The sequence below is a fragment of the Catharus ustulatus genome, chromosome 2 (genome assembly GCF_009819885.2).
Source record: "Catharus ustulatus isolate bCatUst1 chromosome 2, bCatUst1.pri.v2, whole genome shotgun sequence".
NCBI classification, from domain to species: Eukaryota; Metazoa; Chordata; class Aves; order Passeriformes; family Turdidae; genus Catharus; species Catharus ustulatus.
This window is the reverse complement of record NC_046222.1, coordinates 84,674,114-84,696,340: the sequence shown is the minus strand read 5'-3', so window position 1 is coordinate 84,696,340 and position 22,227 is coordinate 84,674,114. Positions and strand designations below refer to the sequence as shown.

Below are 22,227 nucleotides of genomic sequence, written 5' to 3'. Positions count from 1 at the left end.
CAAAAAGCACTTGTAGTTTCTCGCTAATGTCCCCAGTTCTCTATGCTTACAGAGTTGACTCAACAGTTCACTGTCATTTCTAATGACCACAAGTACGTTTACTAAAGCTGTGTTTGAAAAACTAACACTGAAAGTTATAGAACAAACTATTTCAACACTTACTGGCTTTCTGTTACACCCAATCCAAACATTTTTAACTGTTCACTTTCAAGCAGTTTTTCAGGTTGCACAAATCAGCACTGCCATGTCCTGTTCCCACTCCAGCAAAAAGCTGGAAAAAAACCTTGGTTTACAAAGCTGCTGAGTATTTATAGTCTTCATATAGAGACACTCAGCACCTACTTTTGAAAAGCAGAACAGTTACTTACATTTGGCACATGCAATGGTTCCTGATACTGAGACAGTTTACCAATGGATGGCAGGCCAAAAGATTTGTAGGGGTCCTGCAAAAAATTTCAACATGAGAAAGCATTAAGCTTTTACAGATGTGGAGCAGAAAACGTTTAGAAGCTTTAAGTATAACAGAATCTGCTACTGGAATGACTCTGTTTTCTTGCCCAGAATTACTTGTGTCAAAGAACATTTCTTCATCCACCTGCCCCCACAATTCCAAATAAAGAAATGTAAGTATATAAAATCTCTTGCATCAGTTAGAAAGCAAAGAAGTATCCTTCACCCAAAATAAAATATACAAAGATGACATTTTCATTAGCTACACTTGGAAGAAGGATGGGAAAGTATTCAGGAGGCCAGGCTTGAAAAGAGAACATAAGAAAAAATTTTCAGAGATAAAAAGAGTAGTTAGAATTTCAATTATTTTAAGAAGTCAAACCGATCTTTATGCCACTGGAAACCTCCTACATGAATGTACATAATGCAACACCAATACAAACTTAATAGGAAAACAAATAAATATATGGCCTGCAGAATAACCTAATTCATGGCAAAGTAGTTGGATTCATTACTTACAAATGTGAGGGGACTCAAGCTGACCAGAATTAAAAGCCCAAGCATCAGTTACTTCAGGGTAAAGCCTACTAAAACTCAGAATAGCTTCCATGACAGTCACAGGGCAAATATTTATTCTTTATCAAAATAGTCTGTACAACATGGAATCAGTAGAGTAATTTAGAAATTGCATGAAGGGGAAAAAAAACCAAAAAACAACAACGTCAAATAAGATGCTCTAGGTATCAAAATTCCTAACAGTTAAGCAAGGGAAAAAATGTCTGAAGGTGCTGAAAGGTGCTGAACTCGTTTTGAAATGCAGTTACCTAAAACGTTCCTGAAACTAAATGAAGGAAGATAGGCATTATTTTCCAGCCCCTATCTCTGAAAATGTTCAAGGCCAGAATGGATGGGGCTCTGAGCAACCTCGTCTAGCAGAAGGTGTCCCTGTCCATGACAGGGGGTCTGGGACTAGATGATCTTCAAAGTCCTCTCCAACTCAAACCACTCTGACTCAATGATTTTTTTTTTTTATTTTTTTAACTTAAATTTTCATTTTCATGTATCAAAAGTGACAACAAAATGACATTACTTCAAAATGTCTTGAAGGTGCTTGAAAATGGGGTTTAATATTCATAAGCTTCTTTAAGGTGAGATAGAGACTCATATCACAATTATTGTTTTGGAATGTGCTTTGAAAGTTTATCCTATAAACTGTAGTTTCAGAAGATGTGTAACTAGGTTTTTCAACAACCTTTTCAAAAGTTTTATTAAAACAACAAAAAAATCTGTAAGACATCAAATTTCAACTGTCTTTTTACATCAACAAGTTTCAGCTACATATTTCAGAGACCTAGAAAGAATAATTAACTCTGGTAAATAACTCCAGCATCATTAAATGTGATTTGAACATGCAGGTTAATTTCTAATGATATTTGCTTACCTCTCTCTTTTACCATCTTTCTGTTCAATTTTCAGGAAAAAGTTATGTCGAAACACACACCATCTTTTTAATAAAAAACCAAAAACTCGACAATTCCACAAAACCTCATTAACCATTTGTGTTACATGCTCTAAATCACGACTTTCACATGATATTCCTTGGTTTCACCTTGGCATCTATCCTCACCTGGGTATTATTACGCCACAATTCAACCACCTACCCCCTCCTCCCCATTACCACTCATTTACCTCAGCATAAACTCGACATTCAACCGCCCAGCCATTGATGGGAATATCAGCCTGTGTGTGCCTGAGAGGGTAACCCTTAGCAACACGGATCATTTCTTGGACTAAGTCCAGGCCGGTAATGCATTCTGTGACGGGATGTTCAACCTGCAAGGTCAAGAACTGTCAGTCAGTAGGTAACAAAAAGCAACCAAAAACAAAAGCACCTCTCTGTAAACAAAACACAGAAAAACATGAAACTCAACCAGCCAAAGAACAGAGAAAGAGTATATTTCTATTTTGGTCGTTTTCCACAAAAAAAAAAATCTACTTAAATTCCAGCAACTGATGTCTTTGCATGGAAAACACGAAGAAATAATCAGCAGATGACAATAACTCAGAGCAGTAAACAAAAGGAAAACGAGAGGGGTGACCTGAGAGTATTTGGGAGTTTGTAAGGATTTTTTGTTTGGTTGAGGGTTTTTTCAGCTTATTTTACAATTTCAAATACATCTGATGACAATGAGTAAATTTTTCTTTGTTTGGAAGCTTTTCCCGTTCAGTTCCGTTTTGAAGAGACTCACACTGTAGCCATAACTATATTTTAACTGAAAATTTCAAAGTAGCTGATAATCAACCCATTCTGCTACACTTAACATGGCACGTACAGGAGCCGCTACCAATTTTCCACAAAACCAGCGTAGCCTATATCTCACCCATTCGCCTTCTTTCACTAACCTGTCCTGACAAGCAACCAGATTAGCGTAATCTTGCATCAGCGCAGTGTAGCAGAAATGAGCAGATGGATCCTTCAATTTTTTTTCCCCCCCTCCAGACTTATCTGTTTAGTGCTTAGCATGCACAATAGCTGGGCTGGACCAGCAGAGTGGCTCTGCGCGCTCAGCAAATTGCCGCTAACAGCTTTGGAAGAGGCTGCCCTGGGAATTGCCGCCGCTCGCGCAGGATGCGCGTACAAGCATGCACACATGGGCATGCATACGCGCATGCACACATGCTTTTGCTTTCACATGGGCAGAGAAACGAGTCCATTGATTAACTTTAAAAAGCCTTTAACTAGGCATAGGACAGTAAAATCAACCAAGGTGGTTCCTCTGATCACCACCACATCAATCAAGTAAAAGGCAGGCATGCTAAAAGCACGTACTTTGCACAGAAACAGCTACACCACCTTCCATAGAGAAATCATGACAGAACTGCCATTTTTCTTATAAAATATTTGTGTTCCAAGGGGCAAAATACCTCAAGAAAATGCACTTTGCAACTGTTTATTGCGAAATGTCATACTATGTACCTTTTCTGACACAGGAAAAGGTCACTGACCAAGCCCCTTGTCTTTCTTCCTTCAAGTATATAGTATTAAGGAAAATATTCAGTCATTATAACAACATTGTGGCTTACCACAACAAGTAGATGCTTTGGTCTTTAAGAAAAAGAAGCTTTGTAAAAATAAACAGATGGTATCCATAATTAGCCCTGTGTGTGCTGCGAGTTTGTTTAGAGTTTCAACAACATTTTAAGACATTTTGACATAATTTTAATGACAAATCATCACTGAAACAAGCACCTATTCTTTGAAGGACAAAAGTGACATTGAAATGGGAATCTGATTATACAGTTTAAGGATGTACCTTTGGGATTCAATCTTGATTCTACCTAATACATGATACTCTCCAGCATGTCAAGCTTAATAACAGTATTTTAAGAATCTATGAAACATCTCAGTGCCTATCCTGCAGTGTTAAATTGAAGCAATTCGATTTCCATTAAGAATTGAAGTTTCTATTAAAACTCCCTAAGTTTTAATAGAAAGTTACTTATCACACATTCATATTTGGACAACAGAACTTATTTTCCTACTTTGGAATTTAAGTTTTAAAAGATTACCTTTGAGTTGAGAACATGTTTGGAATTTTAACATTCCAGATACTTAAAATACTTTTTATTTTTCCAAAGGCATTTGCATTATTTAGTTATACTGCCATTTTTCTTGGATAGCAACTGGCATTCCAGATTCAATAGCTTCATTGTTGTTTTCAGTTTTATTGTTGATGATCAAAATAAGATGGAATGTCTCTGAAAAGAAAAATATTTTTGTTGTTTGGTTCTTACGACTCACAAACATTTATTTAATCCAGTCTTCAATACAGATCTTTGACTTGGTCAATATTTTCTTCTGTTTCTTCAAAATACTCCCTTTGTGTCTCCACACAAAACAGCATTCAGAAAATATGTATAGGAAAAAATGTTGAGGGTTTTTTTTGGGGTGGGGAGAAGTTGTTCTACTTTATTTTAGGACTCTGCTTCATCTATTACTATTTAGGCATAACATAGACAATTCCAATCATAGCATTAATTTGGGGTACTAAATGTATTTTAAATGCATTTTTATATTCATTAAGACCATCAGATGACTAAAACATTGTAGAAAAGAACTTAAATCTTAAAATCTCTACAACTATAACAGCCAATTGACTAAAGTAATTGCATCTCTTATAAAATCACTCTTCAAAACCAGACTTCAATTACTTCCCTCTTTTCCACTTCTCCAGGTGCCATCTTTACTCTGTCTGCCTGTTGTATTTTTTCTACTCATTTTATGCTATATCCCTTCTCCATCAACAGCTTTTACTTGCCAGTATATGGAGACTAAGACAAGTACTACATTTTTGATAAGATGAATGTAAGTTTGCTTACAAATGGAGCTCAATCTCACTAAATTGATCAAGTCCTTTAGCTTTAGGCCATACTCAGTTTTGCAGTCGACTGATCCAAGATGATGTCAGTGAACCTCAGCCATTAAAGAGACAGTGTTAGTATGGTTATATGATAGTGGCTACATTCACATATTATTATTGCTGTTTTCAACACAAAGGGCAAAACCAGACATGTCTGCAGCAAGCAATCTACAGATCATAGCTGTGTCAAGGCAGCTGTACCTTATTCTCAACAGGACAGGCAAAAAAAAAATCAATCAGCAAGAACTCTCAATTATTTAGCTGCCAAAAGTACCACCTTTACTATGAGTTCCTTTACTTATACCAAGTCTGCTCATAAACAGTTAATAACAAGTTATCATTTCAATACACTTGAGAATGATAAATACCTCCTTTTTAAAGCCTTAGCTCTCTGAAAAATGCCACTTACGTTCCTGCTTTCAAGTCCACAAAGCTGTACCTGCTATGACCAGCAATAGCTACACAGAGTAAAGGGAAAGTGCTTCCCCTTCATACTGGATTTACTGTTCTTAAGACCTATCACAGCAACCAGATTTCCCATGAGCATTGGAAGTGTTTCAGCTTCCCTATCCCCTTCTCATTTATACAGCAAGAGAAACTAGTGGCAAAGCCTGTCAGAAAATAATAATTATGTCCCGGTTTATAGATGGTAAAGCAGGTATATAAGAGTTGGGAAACCTACCAAAATCACAGGCCAGTTAGCATCCATCACCAGAATAGTATGGAAAGGCTCTTAATTCTCCTCCTGTTCTGTGAATGCCAGTGGTTTTAAAGCTTTACCATACTGGGGTTCATCCACAGCTACAAAAACAGTCATGCCATTTTTATGGACACTTGGAGCTAAGAGTTAAATTAGTGATTACTGCTCCCCTTATATTCAGGGGAATAATTCTGGGACACATTTTTCTCAAAACTATTAAGGTACTCAGATCTAACAGCAAACACTTCTGGACATTCACAGACTGCTCTTGTCCCTGTGTGTATAAGGCATCAAGTTACTCACACACCAGTTGGAACATTCAAGCACGTCACATCAGCCAAGAAAATCTAAATTTCAGTAGACTTAAAACTACAGCCTATGTCACCCCTACTACTGTAAGTCCCTAGTTGGTGTCATATAACCCTTTACATTCAGATAAATAATCTCAAAACTAACTTTCAACATACACCTCAGTTTCCAGGAAATGTGATTCACCTGGAGTCCCACAGGCTTTGCTCCTGCAGCCAAATCCAGTATCAATTGACCCAAATGCACCAACTTACAGATGCTTCTCAGCCCCCTGTATTTCAGTAAGCCTGGTTTCTATTTCGGAAAACAGCAACAGAAGTGCACACATGTTCTGCTCTTCAGGCATGCAAGCTTCCTGACTGCTATGAGCAGGAGCACACTGGGGTCACATCTTTTTGCAAAATAGTTCATATGTACATGGGGTTTGGGAGCACACAGTAAAAAACAGTTTTTCATAAAGGTTACTAAAAAACAGACAATGGTTGGATTAATGTACAGAATGAATAGAAAGCAGGAATATATAACTGGTTAATTACAGACATCCTATATAACAACATTTGTTGTTTGTTCTCTGACTTATTAGTATGCAATTGAAGAACTGAAGGTAACCAGAGCACAAAAATTTCCATTAGCTAAGATGTTCAGGTAGACTTCTTTTATTGTTTCCCAAGTAAGATGTAGAAATAAAAACTAATGCACAGACATTCAGTACAAACTAATTGTTTCAGCATAACATAGAACTTTGAAAAAGTACAGTAATTTCATGACTATAAGGCACACCCTTTTGACTAAAATTTTGTCCCAAACCTGGAAGTGCGCCTTATAGTCCAGTGCACCTTATATACGGACAAAGTTCGGAAATTTGCCAACGCGGAAGTGCAAGCCGCAGGGGGAGCCAGCAGGGTCGTGGCTGCTGGGCACAGGCAAGCCCGGGGGCCCACGGCGTCGCGGTTGCCGAGTGGAGGCGGGGCCTCGGCCAGGAACCGCGCAGGGGGAGTCGGTGGCGGATCCTCGCTGCAAAAAATAAAAGTGCACCTTATAGTCTGGTGTGCCTTATATATTGGCAAAAGTCCGGAAATTTGCTGACACCCAGAAGTGTGCCTTATAATCCGGTGCACCTTATAGTTGTGAAATTACTGTATTTAATTTACTTCCTCATAGGAAGTTATATTCCAATAATCATTGTCACAGTTCTCAATTTTCTTTTGCAAGGATTTATTTCTATGCTGTATGGGACAGACATTTTATGTGACCTATGCATTCTGAATCTTCTGTGTTTTAGACAAATAGAACATTTTAGTTCAACAAGTTAATTAGCTTGCAATTTCAACATAATTTCCTCAATTAACACTTAAAAAAAAATTCTTGAAATTCAGTAATTCTACATTATTTCCTTTCCACTACATACTCCATCTAAGAAAATAAAGAAATTGGTGTGCACAAACCCAATACTTCCTTTCCTAAAGATGCAATTCCCTTTTTTACTGTATTTTGCTGCAGTATTAAAAGTTTCTCAGAATACTTCATTCAAGATGGCTCTGGTCACACTGCAGCTATTCTTTGGTTTGCTTTACATCAAATTCACCAAAGCAAAGAAACTAACGTAGTCTTTGAAGAATGACCTTTTGTCTCTCCATTTATTAAGTAGTCTCCTCTTTCTCTACATTTTTAATAGTATTTTATGAGAGTTACATGGGAATGTCGTCTCTAAGATATCACTCCATGCCTTGGCAGCACTGTTAATGGCATCTTTCAGATTCAATGACTTACACAAACAATGTTGTTCTCTTCTGTCAACAACAATTAGCAATGCTTTTCTGTAGTTCTTTTGGGAAGCCTGAAAAGCAGACAACCAGTATATACATAATGGAAGTTGCATTAGGAGGCAAGAATGTGGCAAAAATTTGGTTAACTGTTGTCGGCTGACCCTCTTGTGTGAAGAAGTGTTGTTTGGCAGCAAAATCACCTTTTCTTTCGGTTCTAAAAATGGCCATGAACAGCTGGTATAAACTGTGTGCAGAACGGATTCTGGTGGGCTTAGCAGATTGGTAATGGGATAAGAGACCTTTCACCTTTAGGTCAGTAGTTCAAATTCAGCCCAGGTTAGCAGCAATTGAAAGTCTTTACCATCTGACACTGTTCGTTAGACTATTTAAAATGACTGAAGCAAAGTGTTGTCACAGTAAAACAAGATTCCAATATTAAGAAAAATGGAGAGCTCTCAGCAAACAGCAGAAACAGCAGCTTGAGACTTTACTTGGAAATCCCTCCATTCTGACTTCATAGAAATCTACTCCTCTTACTCCAGCCAGCCCCTTTTTCTGTTCCCATACTTCTGCCCACCTGTCACAAGTCATCCACCAGGCAGCTATGCACAACAAAGACAGCAAGATCACCACTCTCCATCCCATGGTTCTGCTATAGATACCAAAGTCACCACCCCTCTGTGGCTTTAGGTGGCAATTTACTATTTGTAATTTGTTGTTACTGTTCCATATAGTGCAGCTGCAATATTTTCCAGCACTAATATCCTTCACTAATCAAACATGAAGCAGGTGCCGACTGGTGATGAGCAAACAGAATAGAGAGAGACCATTGAGAGGCTGTTAGAACCAGGAGTTTTTAAGCAATGGAGCTCCAAACCATCTGCAATAGGATTTCTACCTACTTTTAGACATTTTCCAGCCATGCTTTTTACATTTTCATGGGTGGAAAAACGTGAGAAGAAAAGATATGTTGCACGTAAAATTCTTCCCATGTTTTGCACAAAGACAAAGCTCTGGAGTATATAATTTTCCAAAGATCAGTAAAATCTGATGAAAATCCAGAAAATTATAAACAAAAGTTTAGCACTGGATAATGTTTCATAGGTCTATGGAAGATTACTCACCTTCACTTTATGCCTTAGAATCAAGTTACCTTAAAATAACTTAAAAACATTTACATAAAATACTCCTGTGACAACTGTAAACTAAAAACATAGGTATGCCATTTGGTCTCAGCAAATCTCTCACAAACACATCAGTTTATTCTACAAAATTAATTTTTATTTCCTAAAAAGTTGTCACAAAAGTAAACAATCTAACACATGAAGAGAAAACCCACAGCTACTGAAATTACTATATTTCTCAACTCCAGTCTACACATTATCTTTTCAATTACATTGAGCAAATTCAGCCACATTTTGAGGAGGAAGGGAGTACTCACATGTTATTTAAATCTCACAACTCATGAGGGAGGCAGAAGGTTGGGAACAGACTGAGACACAAACATACCAATTGTATTGAGGATAAGCATTCAATCCACATCACTCATTGGACATTTCTCAGTGTTTCTCTAGCCAACAAGGGATGCTTCTCATTTCGAGGTACTACAAACAGCTAAAATATGGGATATTTTCCCTTTGCTGTCCCTAACTGATCCATATGTATGAAGCTTAGCTACAACACACACGCATGTATTAACAGATATTTAAGTATAGATCACAGACTTCCTTCTTATAAAAGTCCAGCAGAAACATCATCTATTCTTCCAGTGAAGGTAAGAAGAACCTTTTCTGGTGAAAGTCAGCACTTCTAAAGTACCTTCAGAGATTTTAACATAACTTGGAAGGCAAAAAGGTTATCAATCTAAGGGGTCAGAAACTTCATATTTATTGCAAAGTTCTTGATAAGTTGTTTCAGATCATGACTGCCCTTGATTAGGCTGATGACAACTAGGCAACATAAAACACACCACACTATGAGCAGCTATAAAGAATCAGATATTCAACAACTGGTCTGCCTCAATCTTAACAATGGTAACTGCCTGAAAAGCACAGCAAAAGTGCCTTAAATGACACTGAATGACACAGAAGTTCTCTGGTAGCTGCTAGGGCAGACATCTCTACATTCACTTAGGGAAAGCAAGAAAAACTAGCTTTACTATGCAATTATCCAATCCTCAATCTTGTGTCTCATACTTACCAGCTAGCCTCTGAAAGATGGCAGAAAAGCAGATACAACAAAAAGAATATTGCCAACAGCAAATAATAAGCCATTCTAGCTGAATCACTTAGAGACAGTAAAACATCTGTAACACATTTGTGCAGCATACAAGAGACACAATAGAGCTGATTCACCAATTTTCTTCTGCTTTCCAATCTTGTATAGTATTGCAGCAATACTTAAAACAAAAACTAAATAAAATATAAACTTTCTTCAAGGTGCTATTTATACTTCTTTTGTGTAACTGTATGACAGAAAAGGTATATTCCCAAAGAGTCGCCCAAAAAAACAGCAAAGTAACAATACAACTCTGATTGCTGCAAAATAATCTACCAGAAAGACTAAAAGGCATCCAAAAGGTACACCAGAGGGAGGGAGGGGAGAAATCAAAAGGCAGTGCAAAATATAGAACACAGTTTAGTTAGCAAGTATATTCTGATGTTTATATCCAAAATAAAAATCTGATCTGATCAGAGATTGAAACATTAAAACAGCCAGAAAACTGCATAATTTAATAGAAATGTTCTGATGATGTTGACAGATAGCTGTGTCTAATGCATGCTGACAAATATCTTGAGAGGATCATTTATGAATCAGACACCCATCATTTTTGAAAGTTCTTCCAGCTGTGGAGTGTTCAGCAAGAACAAGGCAAGTGAATTTGTTAGTCACCAATTACAGTTAGGAGATGTAAAGATATAAAAAGGAAAAAAAAGACTGAAGCAATACAGGGACATCTGGAGACTATCCTGGTCTTGAAGTTAAAGCTGGACAACCTTCAGTAGACTTTCTAGGTTTGGTTCTTAATAGTAGGGAGCAAGTACAATACAGTAGTTGCATAACTGTTGACTGAAAAGAAAGTAAATCTTGAGACTTGGGAGAAGTGAGAGATCAATTGGGTAAGATTGGGGGACAAAAATCAGAGAAAACTACTACTCCAGATTCAAGTTGAAATTCTAGAGATAGCACACAGTCAGGATAGAGGAAGTAGAGACTATCTAAACAAGATAGTAAGATTAGTAAATTGCTTTAAGAGTTAGAAAGAATGAGTCTGCTATTATAGGGGATTGTCAAACTGCTTAGGCTATATTTCAAAAGGAGTCTAAAGTCCTTAAAGATAGAATTGTAAAAGCTTTCTTCTTTCCTATGTGGGATTATAAACATGTACCAGTGCTTATTGCAGGGGAAGACACTGCAAAACAGCAAGGAATTTTAAACACAATTATTAAATTGTGTTTAACAATTACAAAATTAAAAGTATCCCACAAAAAGGAGTGCAAGGATATTCCATCACTAATTCCATTTAGGAACTCATGGTCAATAGTACTACAGCAAGGAAATGGTTTTGAAGTTCTGGTGGGTTATGCAGAAAACCATAAATTAATTTTCTTCTATGTAAACAAGAACATCAAGTCACTGAAAAAATGTTGGCTCAAAAACTACAAGATGGGGGAAACTCTAAAGAATATGACCAATATGAGAGAATTCTTAACGAACTACACATTGCCCTTCACCACCACTCCCTCTAACGGAATCTAAGGTGGACCTGATAAGTGCCTACCAAAGGCACATGAAGTAACTGTCATGGTTAATTCAAAATCCACTGCCACCAGCAAGGCAAGAAAAGGTTTACTAGCAGTCTTCTCCTGGCACAGAAGACTGTAACACCCTTAAAATTCTCTTTAACTTCTTTACCCAAAGCATAAAGTTACCTAAATCATAAGTTTACCCAGTTATTACATAAGGTCATGCAAAGATGTCAGATTACGAGGATCTCTTTATACTCTATCAGTGCCTACATGTACAAGCAGCATGCAGGACATAACCCTAATGAAACGTAGCTAAAACAGAATGGGAAGCTTACCAAACTGGGGCTGGATTCTACATTTCAGTCTTTCTGGTGTTATTTAACAAAGTGAGAAAAGAAGGATAAAGGCAACAGAATAGACTTGCTTACAACACTCTTCTCATCTTCAAGAATGATATCCAAGTTATATACTTGTTTTCTTACCTTATGACCAGAAATCCATCAAACAGTCAAAAAAGTGGTAGAAGGGTTCATCTGTTCACTTGCAGTGTAAATTAGAATAGCTTCTACTGACTACATGAATTGTCACAAAAATCCTACATCATGTCAGCATGCTTTTTACACAGTTGCACTCAAGTCACAGTTTCAATCATATGCAGATTGCTAGTGTTTTATTGCTCATATATACATACCGTTTCAAACACCCTCCTAGAGAAACTAGGCAAGTGATCATCAAAGTATGAAAAACAAGAAAGAAACTTCAGGGACCAGAAGGCTTCAGGAAAGCCTCAGAGAGCAGTGGCTAGCTACTTACTGTGTACTCACAGTAGCATTTACCAGTGACCTTTTGCAAGGTTTTAGGTCAAGTGTAACAAAGAGAAAAAAACTCTGAACATTAACTTGAGTGCTGTGCAAGGGCTCACTGCTGCAAGGTCTTGCATAGGCAAGCTTATGTGAGTACATCTTTTCAGTGGATAGATCTTTAAAGTTCAGTGGGAAGTGCTCACATGCATCAAGATACTTATGTTTAAATCTTTGCAGGAGCAGACCCTTAAATATAGGAGAAGGTTATGATCTGTTTATTTAAATAACATTTTTCTGAATCTGAAGAGTTGTTTTTCTTACCTGAAGTCTAGTATTCATTTCCAAGAAGTAGAAATTCTTACTGGAGTCCACAAGGAATTCTACTGTTCCAGCAGATGAATACTTTACTGCTTTGGCAAGAGCTACTGCTTGTTCTCCCATTGCTCTTCGAGTTTCAGGGTCTAGAAAAGTGCTACAACATAGAAATAATTACTTTTTTAGTCAAAAAATAACAGTTATTCTATCATTTACTGTTCTGTTTAAACTATAGTCAAAAGAAGACAGCATCATTATTTAAGTTATGTAAACATGTCAAGACTGTCAAATGTATATCTTTACATTTTTATTGCCCCTATATTGCTAGATACACTGTATGCTTTACAATTACTGCTAATGTACAGGAAATTCAGGATAAATAACCATATTCTCTAAAATATAAAATAACAGAACACAACACTCTTAGAACAGTGAGATCTAAAACAATGCAAATTAAATTTTAAAAAAGACATACAAACTAATGCAACCTTAGAAAGAATATTTATTATCCATGTTAATTGCAATACATTCTTTTCCACAAATCTTGGATGCACTCAAGGGCACCCAAAGAGCAGCTCAGCTACCACCTTGGGAGCCAGTGTGAACACTGCCCAAATGCCAAGTTCCCTCAGTCCAGAACACCCCATAACTTCCACTAGGCCAGTGAATCAAAAGACTCTGGAAGTAACATATTTTGTCAGTTCCTCTTGTCTGTACCATAAATTCATATTTAAAGTAACCTATGCAGACTAATTATCTATCTATCTATATATATATGTGGTATACATATTTTTTCCACCAAAGCCTTGAAACCAGTTGCCTCTTAACCTGACACATTGATTTTTCAATGAAAGAACATGTAGCTATTCTGTTTTGACTTGCAAAAAGGAACATAGGAACATAACTCAGCTATCATTTTCAAATTATTTTCGCAAGGGAATAAACAGTCACTTCTACGTTACCTCTAATTTAGCCTTTAAAACTAAAATACCAAGCATTCAGCATAGTTCTCAAGATGACTTCAACAGTGGGCCCTAATTCTGCAAAGGAGCAATCAGGAGCCCTCAACTATCTAAAATGGCCTCAAAGCCAGTAAAGCCCTATCCGGAACCCTGGACTGCACTCAGGCAGAAGTCAATGCTAGGACTAATCCTTCAGGACTTATCTTTCAGCATTTACCGTGGTGTTTTTCACTGAGACCTGAACTCACAGACGAGCTAGAGACTTCTGCCACAACAAACCATATTTGACATGACACAAGAAGTGAACAAATATCTAGGCAAATTAGGAGACATGGAATCCCTTTCTTTACTGGGAAAGTGCTACTTCACATCTCTGTCCTTCAAATGCCCACACAGGTAGATTCTGATGGACCATAGGGCAGGTTATCAGAATTTAGGAAAAAATTTCTTTCTTAGCAAATGGGACCAAAAGGAAAAGAAAGTCAAGTCTCATTCAAGAAAGCTATACGAGATCCTACATCAGATGAAAGGGAATTTCAGAAGACAAAAACTGTCTCATACCTATAAGAACAGGCACTAGTAAATGTAAAATGGTTTCATAATCTTTCTTATTTTGATTCAATAAGAGGATAATATATTACAAAAAATCAATATTCTATAATTCAGTGTGGAGTTTCTGCAGGGCTTTGATCATGAAAGTTCAATGAGTGGTTTATGAAGAACAAAACATTCTCAATATCAGCTCCATACTCTGTTTCTAAAATAACCATTATTACTTCTCATACAGATGAAAGACAGTTACTCCCCTTCATTGCAGTGGTGTCTTCCTGTACTTTTTACATGTAGGTCTGAGATCTCACTGTTCACCTCCTGCTGTAGCCAGAGAATGGAACACAGGTGTCACATCGCTAAATTTGATCTCTGCCACACAGTTAAGCCACTTTACATTCAGAAATGACTGGATCATCCCTACCATTGGCTAGGTTAATTAACCAAAGTTTTCATATTGCCCTCTACTGCTTTACCTTTTAAATACACTGTTTCTTCCTTTTTTAACCAAGCACTTTTTTTAACCAAGATGACTCTTCTCTAGTCTAATGAGGGATCAATTGAAAACACAGCATTTCTAGTCTGACTTCAAATCTTTTTCTCACACATACACCTATTTTTCTTTAGACAAACAGTTCCTATGGCAGCACAAAGGCTACCATAAAAAATAAGAGTATTCACTAAAAAAAAGTATCAAAAAGAAAAAATAAATCAGACCTGACATTTCATTCACAAGACCTTCATCAAGTTATTGTGAAGTTGATTAAAGGGAACACAATTGGTTAGTCACTTCATTTCAACAGCCAGGGAGATGCACCACATGGGAAGATGTTACTTCTCTACTTCTAGTTCACCAGATAAGGTTTCCCAAAATACCCCTATCACCTTCACTCCCAGACAAAATTGAGATTTTGAAAAATACAAACAGTTACACCATCAGTGGAAATGTACTGCTCAGTATGGACAAAAAATAAATTATCATAACACTTACCCTTCCTCTGAAGATTCCACCACACTGGGGGAATAAACCTCAATTTTCTAAATGTCAAAGTCAGCTTCCCTGCTCCAAGCATATTGTTTATTTTAAAAATTACTTACCTACACAAAACGTTATCCTTTGAAATATTCATTATTTACTACCAGACAATGGGCATAAATAGGCTAAAGGATTTGAGCACACAGTTCTGCCCCCACATCCAAATGGTGCCCACCTCTGAATCACATGCACAGTCACAAACAGAACAGGCTCACATTTCTCTTAACCCAAAATCCTTCAAGGAATTCTAGACAGTGAGGAAAATGAAGACTCTGACCCACATATTCCTAACTCTAAGGAGAACCTATAGATAGAGTAAAATTCAATAATGCACCTTTCTGCTAAGTTCCTGCCTATATACATTCACTCAAATTGAGCCTCTGAACAGATGACCATTCCTACACACAAGTGGTGAGGCAAATTTGAAGTGCTTTAAGAAGCTTCTAACAGGTTCCAAAATTGTTAGACAGGACACATGTGCTGACCAAAGTAAAGTTTAAGAGCACTCTGAGTTACTACTCCAATAGGATTGAATAGGATGTCAGTTAATACTCTTGTACATTTCATTTTAATTAATCATAAAGGACCCGTGGATTTTCTGATACTTATGGGCCTTGTTTCTCCTCACAGGAAACAATCTCTTATTAACCACTCCAGCAGACAGGAAAATACAACCACACCTTTGTACTTTTTCTTGCCAAAGTACAGTATCTCATGGCAACTGTCTGTGAAAATCCAACTAAGGAACAACACTAAGACACTCATGTCACTCATCTCTTTAAATGTTCAGCCTCTGTGAAATTAGAAGACAACAGCATATCCAAAATGTGCGAAAGTAGAAGCAGATAAAATTACAGTACATCACTGGAAGTTCACTAACTTTGTAAACACAAACTAAAAAACTTGTGATGATTGGATGTACCTCCCAAAACAGAGAGAACAATTCACATGTGAAACCCACCACGTGGAAAGGGTACAAGAAAAGTTATTGGTCTTCTCTATGAATCTGGGGGATTGACCACCATGAACACCAGAGGTCCCTTGAATACTGTAACCTCGGTGTGTGAACTAAAGGAGTTTCTCTCCCCAAAAGAGTTCTTTCGTTTGTTTGTTTTAACAAAAGACTAAACTTCCCTAGGAAAACTAGAGAAATGCTAAATGATCCCATATAGATAAGTTCAGCAGCTGTAGACTTAGCTTTAAGAAAATCACAGGTTACTCTCAAAGCTAAAAGGCCCTCAGTCTCCTAAATTAGACACTTAGGAAAATGCCATCATAATAGAGTAAATCAAAAAAGGCATGAAACAAGGTCAATGTCAAAAGGTCTGAATTGTCTAAAAGCCAAAAACAAACAAACAAGAAAAAACCCTCAAAAAAGAAAACCCACCACCAAATTTAGCCCATAACATCCCTATCCCCTAGGCCTCATAAAAGAAAATTAAAAAGTTCTGCCTATCTCAGAGTTCTTAATAGTATCTACCATTTAAAAGGAGAAAAGAGGACAGTCTATTTCCTCCATCCAGCCATACCAGAAGAGGTATGTCCAGGAGTCCTTAAGCAATCAAACTGAAACAGCATTCACAGGAAGGATTAACGTGAGGCTCTAGGGTCTCTCTAGTGTCTCATAGAAGTTAGTGCCCTGTTTATCTGCAAATATTGTAACCTTTTGAAAATTAATGGATTCTGCAGCCAAGTACAAGGGGCTGTAAGGCAGGTAACACTTCCAAAGCTGCCAGCACAAGCCTGGCAGAGTCTAAAACATTCAACAACAAAAAGGAAGAAAAGTTTTTATGCCAAAATTTGGAAGCTACTGACTTGCCCACACTCTTGTAGGATTATAGGAGGGGATGAGAAAACTTACTGGCAACTCCAACAGAGAAAGCCAAGAAAGTTAAAAGGCTGGTATTTCTGATGAAAAAACACTCTGATCACAGCTGGCTGGTGAGAGAAAGACGTATCACGCCACTTTAATTGACCACAGGCGTGGAGAAGGAGCAGGCAGGAATAACAGGTATTGCCTTACATATACTCATGAGGCAGAAGATACTCCTCTTTTACGTGCTTAGGTATGCACACGTGCATTATATCAAAACCTGAAGTATTCACTTTCCACAATAATACAGTAAGATCTTCAGGCATAAGCAGCATAAACCTTCCAAGAAATCCACAAGCACTAGCAGGAAGCATTTATAAGTCGATTTGTATCTTTAAACTTCATTCTTTTATTTAAAATATAGGCCAAACAGCAGCAGTCCTGTAATTATGATTCCCCATTAACTAATAAGGCACCTCTAAAGCAATATCATTTGGGTGATGCTCTTTTCTTCACACCCCAAATTGTTGCATCACATAGTTCTGTGCTATAAAAATATACAGCAAACCTATCCCAGTTGGAGAACATATTATACTGGTAATTCCCACAGGCAGTGATAAACTCATGTCTGTATTTCTGAAATCAGAATTTCTTGCTACCCCTTTTTATACACATATTCTCTGATGACTGCTATGCAACAGAAAACACAGTAAGGCCATATCTTGCATAGCATCAAGGTATTTCAGCTTCACTTTAAACCAGTAAGATTAAATTAATTTTGTACCTTCTAGTTACTGGATACCTATAACTCTAATTCACTACCATGAACGGTACTAAAAGCGCTGCAGAGTATTTTGTACTTTATATTCCAATTTACATGGAAATATACAGTATTATGTGGCCTTTACACAATTAGTCCTACAACCAGACCCTGTATCTGTGGTAAAATTCATACTTACTTCATATTTTACTTGACTTTTATATTCAAAAGTGAATATCAAAGAAAAGTCTCATATATATATAAACAAAGCCATACCAGATACAGTGGATTAGTAAGATCCAAATCCATTTTATACAAAATCATGAAAAATATTAATTACACAAAACCTGTTTTCTTACAGAAAGACACTGTAAAACAAAACCAAAACACCCTCAAGAACATAAAAATTGCATTACAGTCAAATGACTGTAACAAACATTTATTTTCTTTGTGCTTTTTAATAGAATAAAACTTGCTTGCATTTGGACAATAAATAGAACGAGCGGGCTTCCAAAAGTGCTTTCGGTTACTACAAAGCTGCATCAAGAATACACACCTTGGTGCTTCCTCCACAACCTTCTGGTTCCTCCTTTGAATGGAGCATTCTCTTTCATTCAACCACAAGGCATTGCCATGTTTATCTGCCAAAACCTGCAACAATAATACACTGCTATTAACAAACATATGTCAGCATATGGTCTTTTGACATAATACTGTTATGTGGCATTCAGGGTTTGGGGTTTTCCACCAATCTAAAAATAAAGCCTTGTGTAGAAAATTAATTATATATTAAATATTAACTGAACATTCCTTCAAATTCTGAGTAGGACTATTCTAAAGCCTCTATGTATAATTTGTATATAGCAAAACAATCTCTCACTTCAAAATTTTATTTCTGAATATTAGGGATCTTCTTACAAAAGGCTGAAGTAAGATTAAAACTACATTTTCAAGCATTTTAAATTGCACTGCATTACAAAATTACATAAATGCAAAATATTGCACCAACAAAAAAAAATCTCAAAGGATGCCAAGTTTTGCTTCTGAATTACACACAAAAGCTTTCAGAAAAAAATGTCTAATGGAGCTTTCTTAGTAGTCAAACCACAGTGCCCTATCTTTAATGAAGAAGAAAAAAAATTTTCAAGAACTTTGTTATCCTTCATTAAGGAGAATAAAATTTGCACCTTCCTCAGTACATTCAAAGGATATAAAAGAAGTAGTTTTAAGAACTTTTTTAAAAATCAGTAACTACAGTTCTTGGCTGCAGCTTCAATTCTTGGAAAAGGTAACAAAATCAAGTATCTAGATCCAACTACATAAATTACACGATAGAAAAAAAGTCCACAAGTTGAGCATAGTAGAACTCTTAACTGATACTTCAACTTCAAACTAGAAGTGAAAGCAAGAAAAGGAACTCTGTCCCTTGATGAAATTGAGGGTATGATGCAGCCATTTCCAATACCAAATACTAGATTTGAAAATTCAAGCAGACCTCATCCCATCTTATGATAACTGTACACTTATTCTTAGAACAATTTCTTTTAACACAGACCACATCTGCTCCCTTTCTTCCTTATAAAATTTTTCTTCTAACCCATTTTTTTTCCATCTATCTTCCTGCTCCGATCTGCGGGAACCCATGCCAATATTCATGCTTCATTCTTTAATAGCACAGTTCTACACTGAAAACTGACAATATAAAACAAGGAGACAATCTTCCTCAAACTGTGTGAACTCAACCATATCTACTCATATTTGTGACAACGAATCTGTATTATTTATTATTCCTTTTATCACCACAGAGCAAGTATGGAACTAGGCAAGATGAATTCCTGAAGCTATGACACCAGTGGTTGCTAAGGCGTGAAAAATCTGGGTAGATGTGACTGAAAACAAGGCAGTGAACTAATGTGCACTGTGTAGCATCAGATCCAGGGTGCTCTGTACCCTGTAATATCAGGTGTTTTCCCTCCTAAAAAACTCTGTTGTGCTCTCACAAATGTATGGAGTTTTCTAGTGAAAAAAGAGATCTAGAAGATTGATGACTGTAGGATTTCCTAAACTCTCTTCTCTGTCAAGGCGGAGTTTTAGTAGCAGAAGTAGTAACAGGATGACAACTGCTAGATTCCCTAGCAAGGGACTCAACACAAAGAAAAGGGGGGGAAAAAAAAAAAAGAAAGGTACTTCCTACCTAAATGCTCACCCATCCAATCTAGGTGAGCGGAGCTCTACAAACCCATGGGGCCCTAAAAGAAATCATTTGGGAGGTACAAAGATTTTTGGACACATTTTTCATGTGGGTTATTTTAGTATTAGAGCATGGTACTTGATTGAAAAATCACTGTACTGTAAGTAGAATGATGCATTGTGAGCACTTCTGCTTTACTGTTAGAAAGCCTACAAGTTTCCATAGAATTTTCTCTCATTAAAACAAACAAAAAAGTGTTGGAACATTGTAATAAAAATTTGTCATTGTGCTTATCTCCTCTCTCTCTCTCTGTATTTTTCAGAAGAGAATAACACATTTTTTTCAATCCAAGTAGTAATTATTTTTTTAACTTCAGGACATTTCTCATATCCTACTAAATTTCAGCAACCTGGATCTGAAAAGAAATGTTTTTCCATTATTGGTAAATGGAAAAAAGAGACATGCACTAACATCTACTATGAGAAAGTACAGTAATTTCACGAATACAAGCCGCACCAATTTGACTAAGATTTTGCTCCTAAACCGGAAATGCGGCTAATAATCAGGAGCGGCTAATACAACCTCAGAAGTGCCTGCCAGAGTGCTGAGCTGAGCAGCTGCAAAGTCGGCATTTTGCGATTGTTACAAATCGCTACTTTGTTGCACCGCGGGTGGAGCCTGGCTCCCTGCAGGCAGCACGGGGGGCGGGGAGAGAGGCGGGAGAGCTCTCTTTCCTCCTCTGCCACAGCCCAGGGGAGAGACGGGGGGGGGGGGGCACCGCCATTGCTGCGGCCCGGGGAGGGGGGGGGAAGCCGGCGCCGCCATTGCTGCGGCCCGGGGAGGGGGGGGGAAGCCGGCGCCGCCATTGCTGCGGCCCGGGGAGGGGGGGGAAGCGTGCGCCGCCATTGCCGTGGCCCGGGGAGGGGGGGGGAAGCCGGCGCCGCCATTGCTGCGGCTCGGGGAGCCGACGGGAGCCCCGCGCTGCCATTGCTGCGGCCCAGGGAGGGGGGGGGAAGCGCGCGCCGCCATTGCTGCAGCTCGGGGAGCCGACGGGAGCCCCGCGCAGCCATTGCCGCGGCTCGGGGAGCCGACGGGGTGCTTTGTCCCCGCCCGCCGCCGCCGCGGCAGGAGCGGGGAAACTCCGTCCCTGCCCGCCGCCGGCGCCACGGGCGCGGGAAAGCTCCGTCCCCGCCCGCCGCCGCTGCCGTAGGAGCAGGGGAAGCTCCGTCCCTGCCTGCCAGCGCGGGGCAGTGCCGACCCGGGGTGACCGAGCCCAGTGGCAGCGGCGGCGGGCCCCGAGCGGCAGCGCCGGGCTGGGCCATCTGGCCCCGTCAGCGGCCCCCTAGCGGGCCGAGCCTGCACAGCCTTAGCTCAGCCAGTAAACCCCGCCCTCCCGCGGTTCTGTTACTGATTGCACGCAGGTCCTCGCTGCGAACGACAAAGCGGCTTATATTCGGGTGCGGCTTATCTATGGACAAAAACCGAAATGTTTGCCAACACCCAGAGATGCGGCTTATATTCAGTGCGGCTTGTATTCGTGAATTTACTGTAATTACAAATAGAATAAGCCAACAACATCCAGCATTAGGTTTTTTTATTCTGCATCCACTGTTTCCAGTAAAAGAAACTAAGCATAAAACAAGAAGACCATTTCAGCATTTTGAAATCATCTGAGATGATGTGAGATTCCAGTAAACATCTCACTAAAAATGCATGTCCCAGCTACAGCTTTTGTTTCTATTATCTAAGCATTCAAAACTAAAAATGCCCCATTTTGCAGTATTAGATTATTAGGGTATTAGTACATGCTGTGTACATCCACTTGCCAAAATAATTAAATATTATGTACTGGAATCCCTCCTACGTGATTCAGCTAAATTCTGTTTCCAGTTGTAGGATTGTTGTCCAGTCAAGTAGTAGACATTCCATGTACTCCTACTTTAAACTTTTTATCAGATACTTCAGGAGAACATGACTTCAAATCAGTTCAAGCATAAAGTGTATTTGGACTTTATTTTCCTGTTAATTGTTTTAGTCTTTTCTCATGTTTTACAAAGTGATTGTTTTATAGCTAGACACAGGAAATTTCTTATTTAACAATTTTAAGTAGCAATGCTTTAGAGAAATATAAGAAAGCTAAAAAAAGTTCCATTTTAAAGTTACTGCTAAATTAATAAATATTTGGCATCTGGTCTCAAATTGTTTGTATATTCAGCAGTTTGAAAATGAACCAAGGTCAACGTCCTAAAGCTGATTAGAACATGAAGTTAAAATGATATGCTATGATATTGTTAACCATCAAAGTGCTTGTATAAGGAAAACAACGTTCACTGTATACCCATTATAAATAAAACTATAAATTATTAATAGCAAAGCCATATTGTTGAAATTATTCAACAGTTC

At 38.1% G+C, this 22,227-nt stretch overlaps 1 protein-coding gene across 1 annotated transcript in view; it reads right to left on the bottom strand.

Annotated features, from left to right (window-relative positions):
* The window catches only part of PCCA (propionyl-CoA carboxylase subunit alpha), a 280,797-nt gene that overhangs the window by 160,112 nt on the left and 98,458 nt on the right, over positions 1-22,227 (bottom strand). The window contains exons 11-14 of the mRNA XM_033053042.2: positions 18,190-18,284; positions 12,520-12,670; positions 2,140-2,283; positions 369-443 (exon numbers count right to left, since the gene is read on the bottom strand). Coding sequence (XP_032908933.1) covers positions 369-443; positions 2,140-2,283; positions 12,520-12,670; positions 18,190-18,284 — 465 coding nt within the window. The remainder of the gene's footprint in view (positions 1-368; positions 444-2,139; positions 2,284-12,519; positions 12,671-18,189; positions 18,285-22,227) is intronic.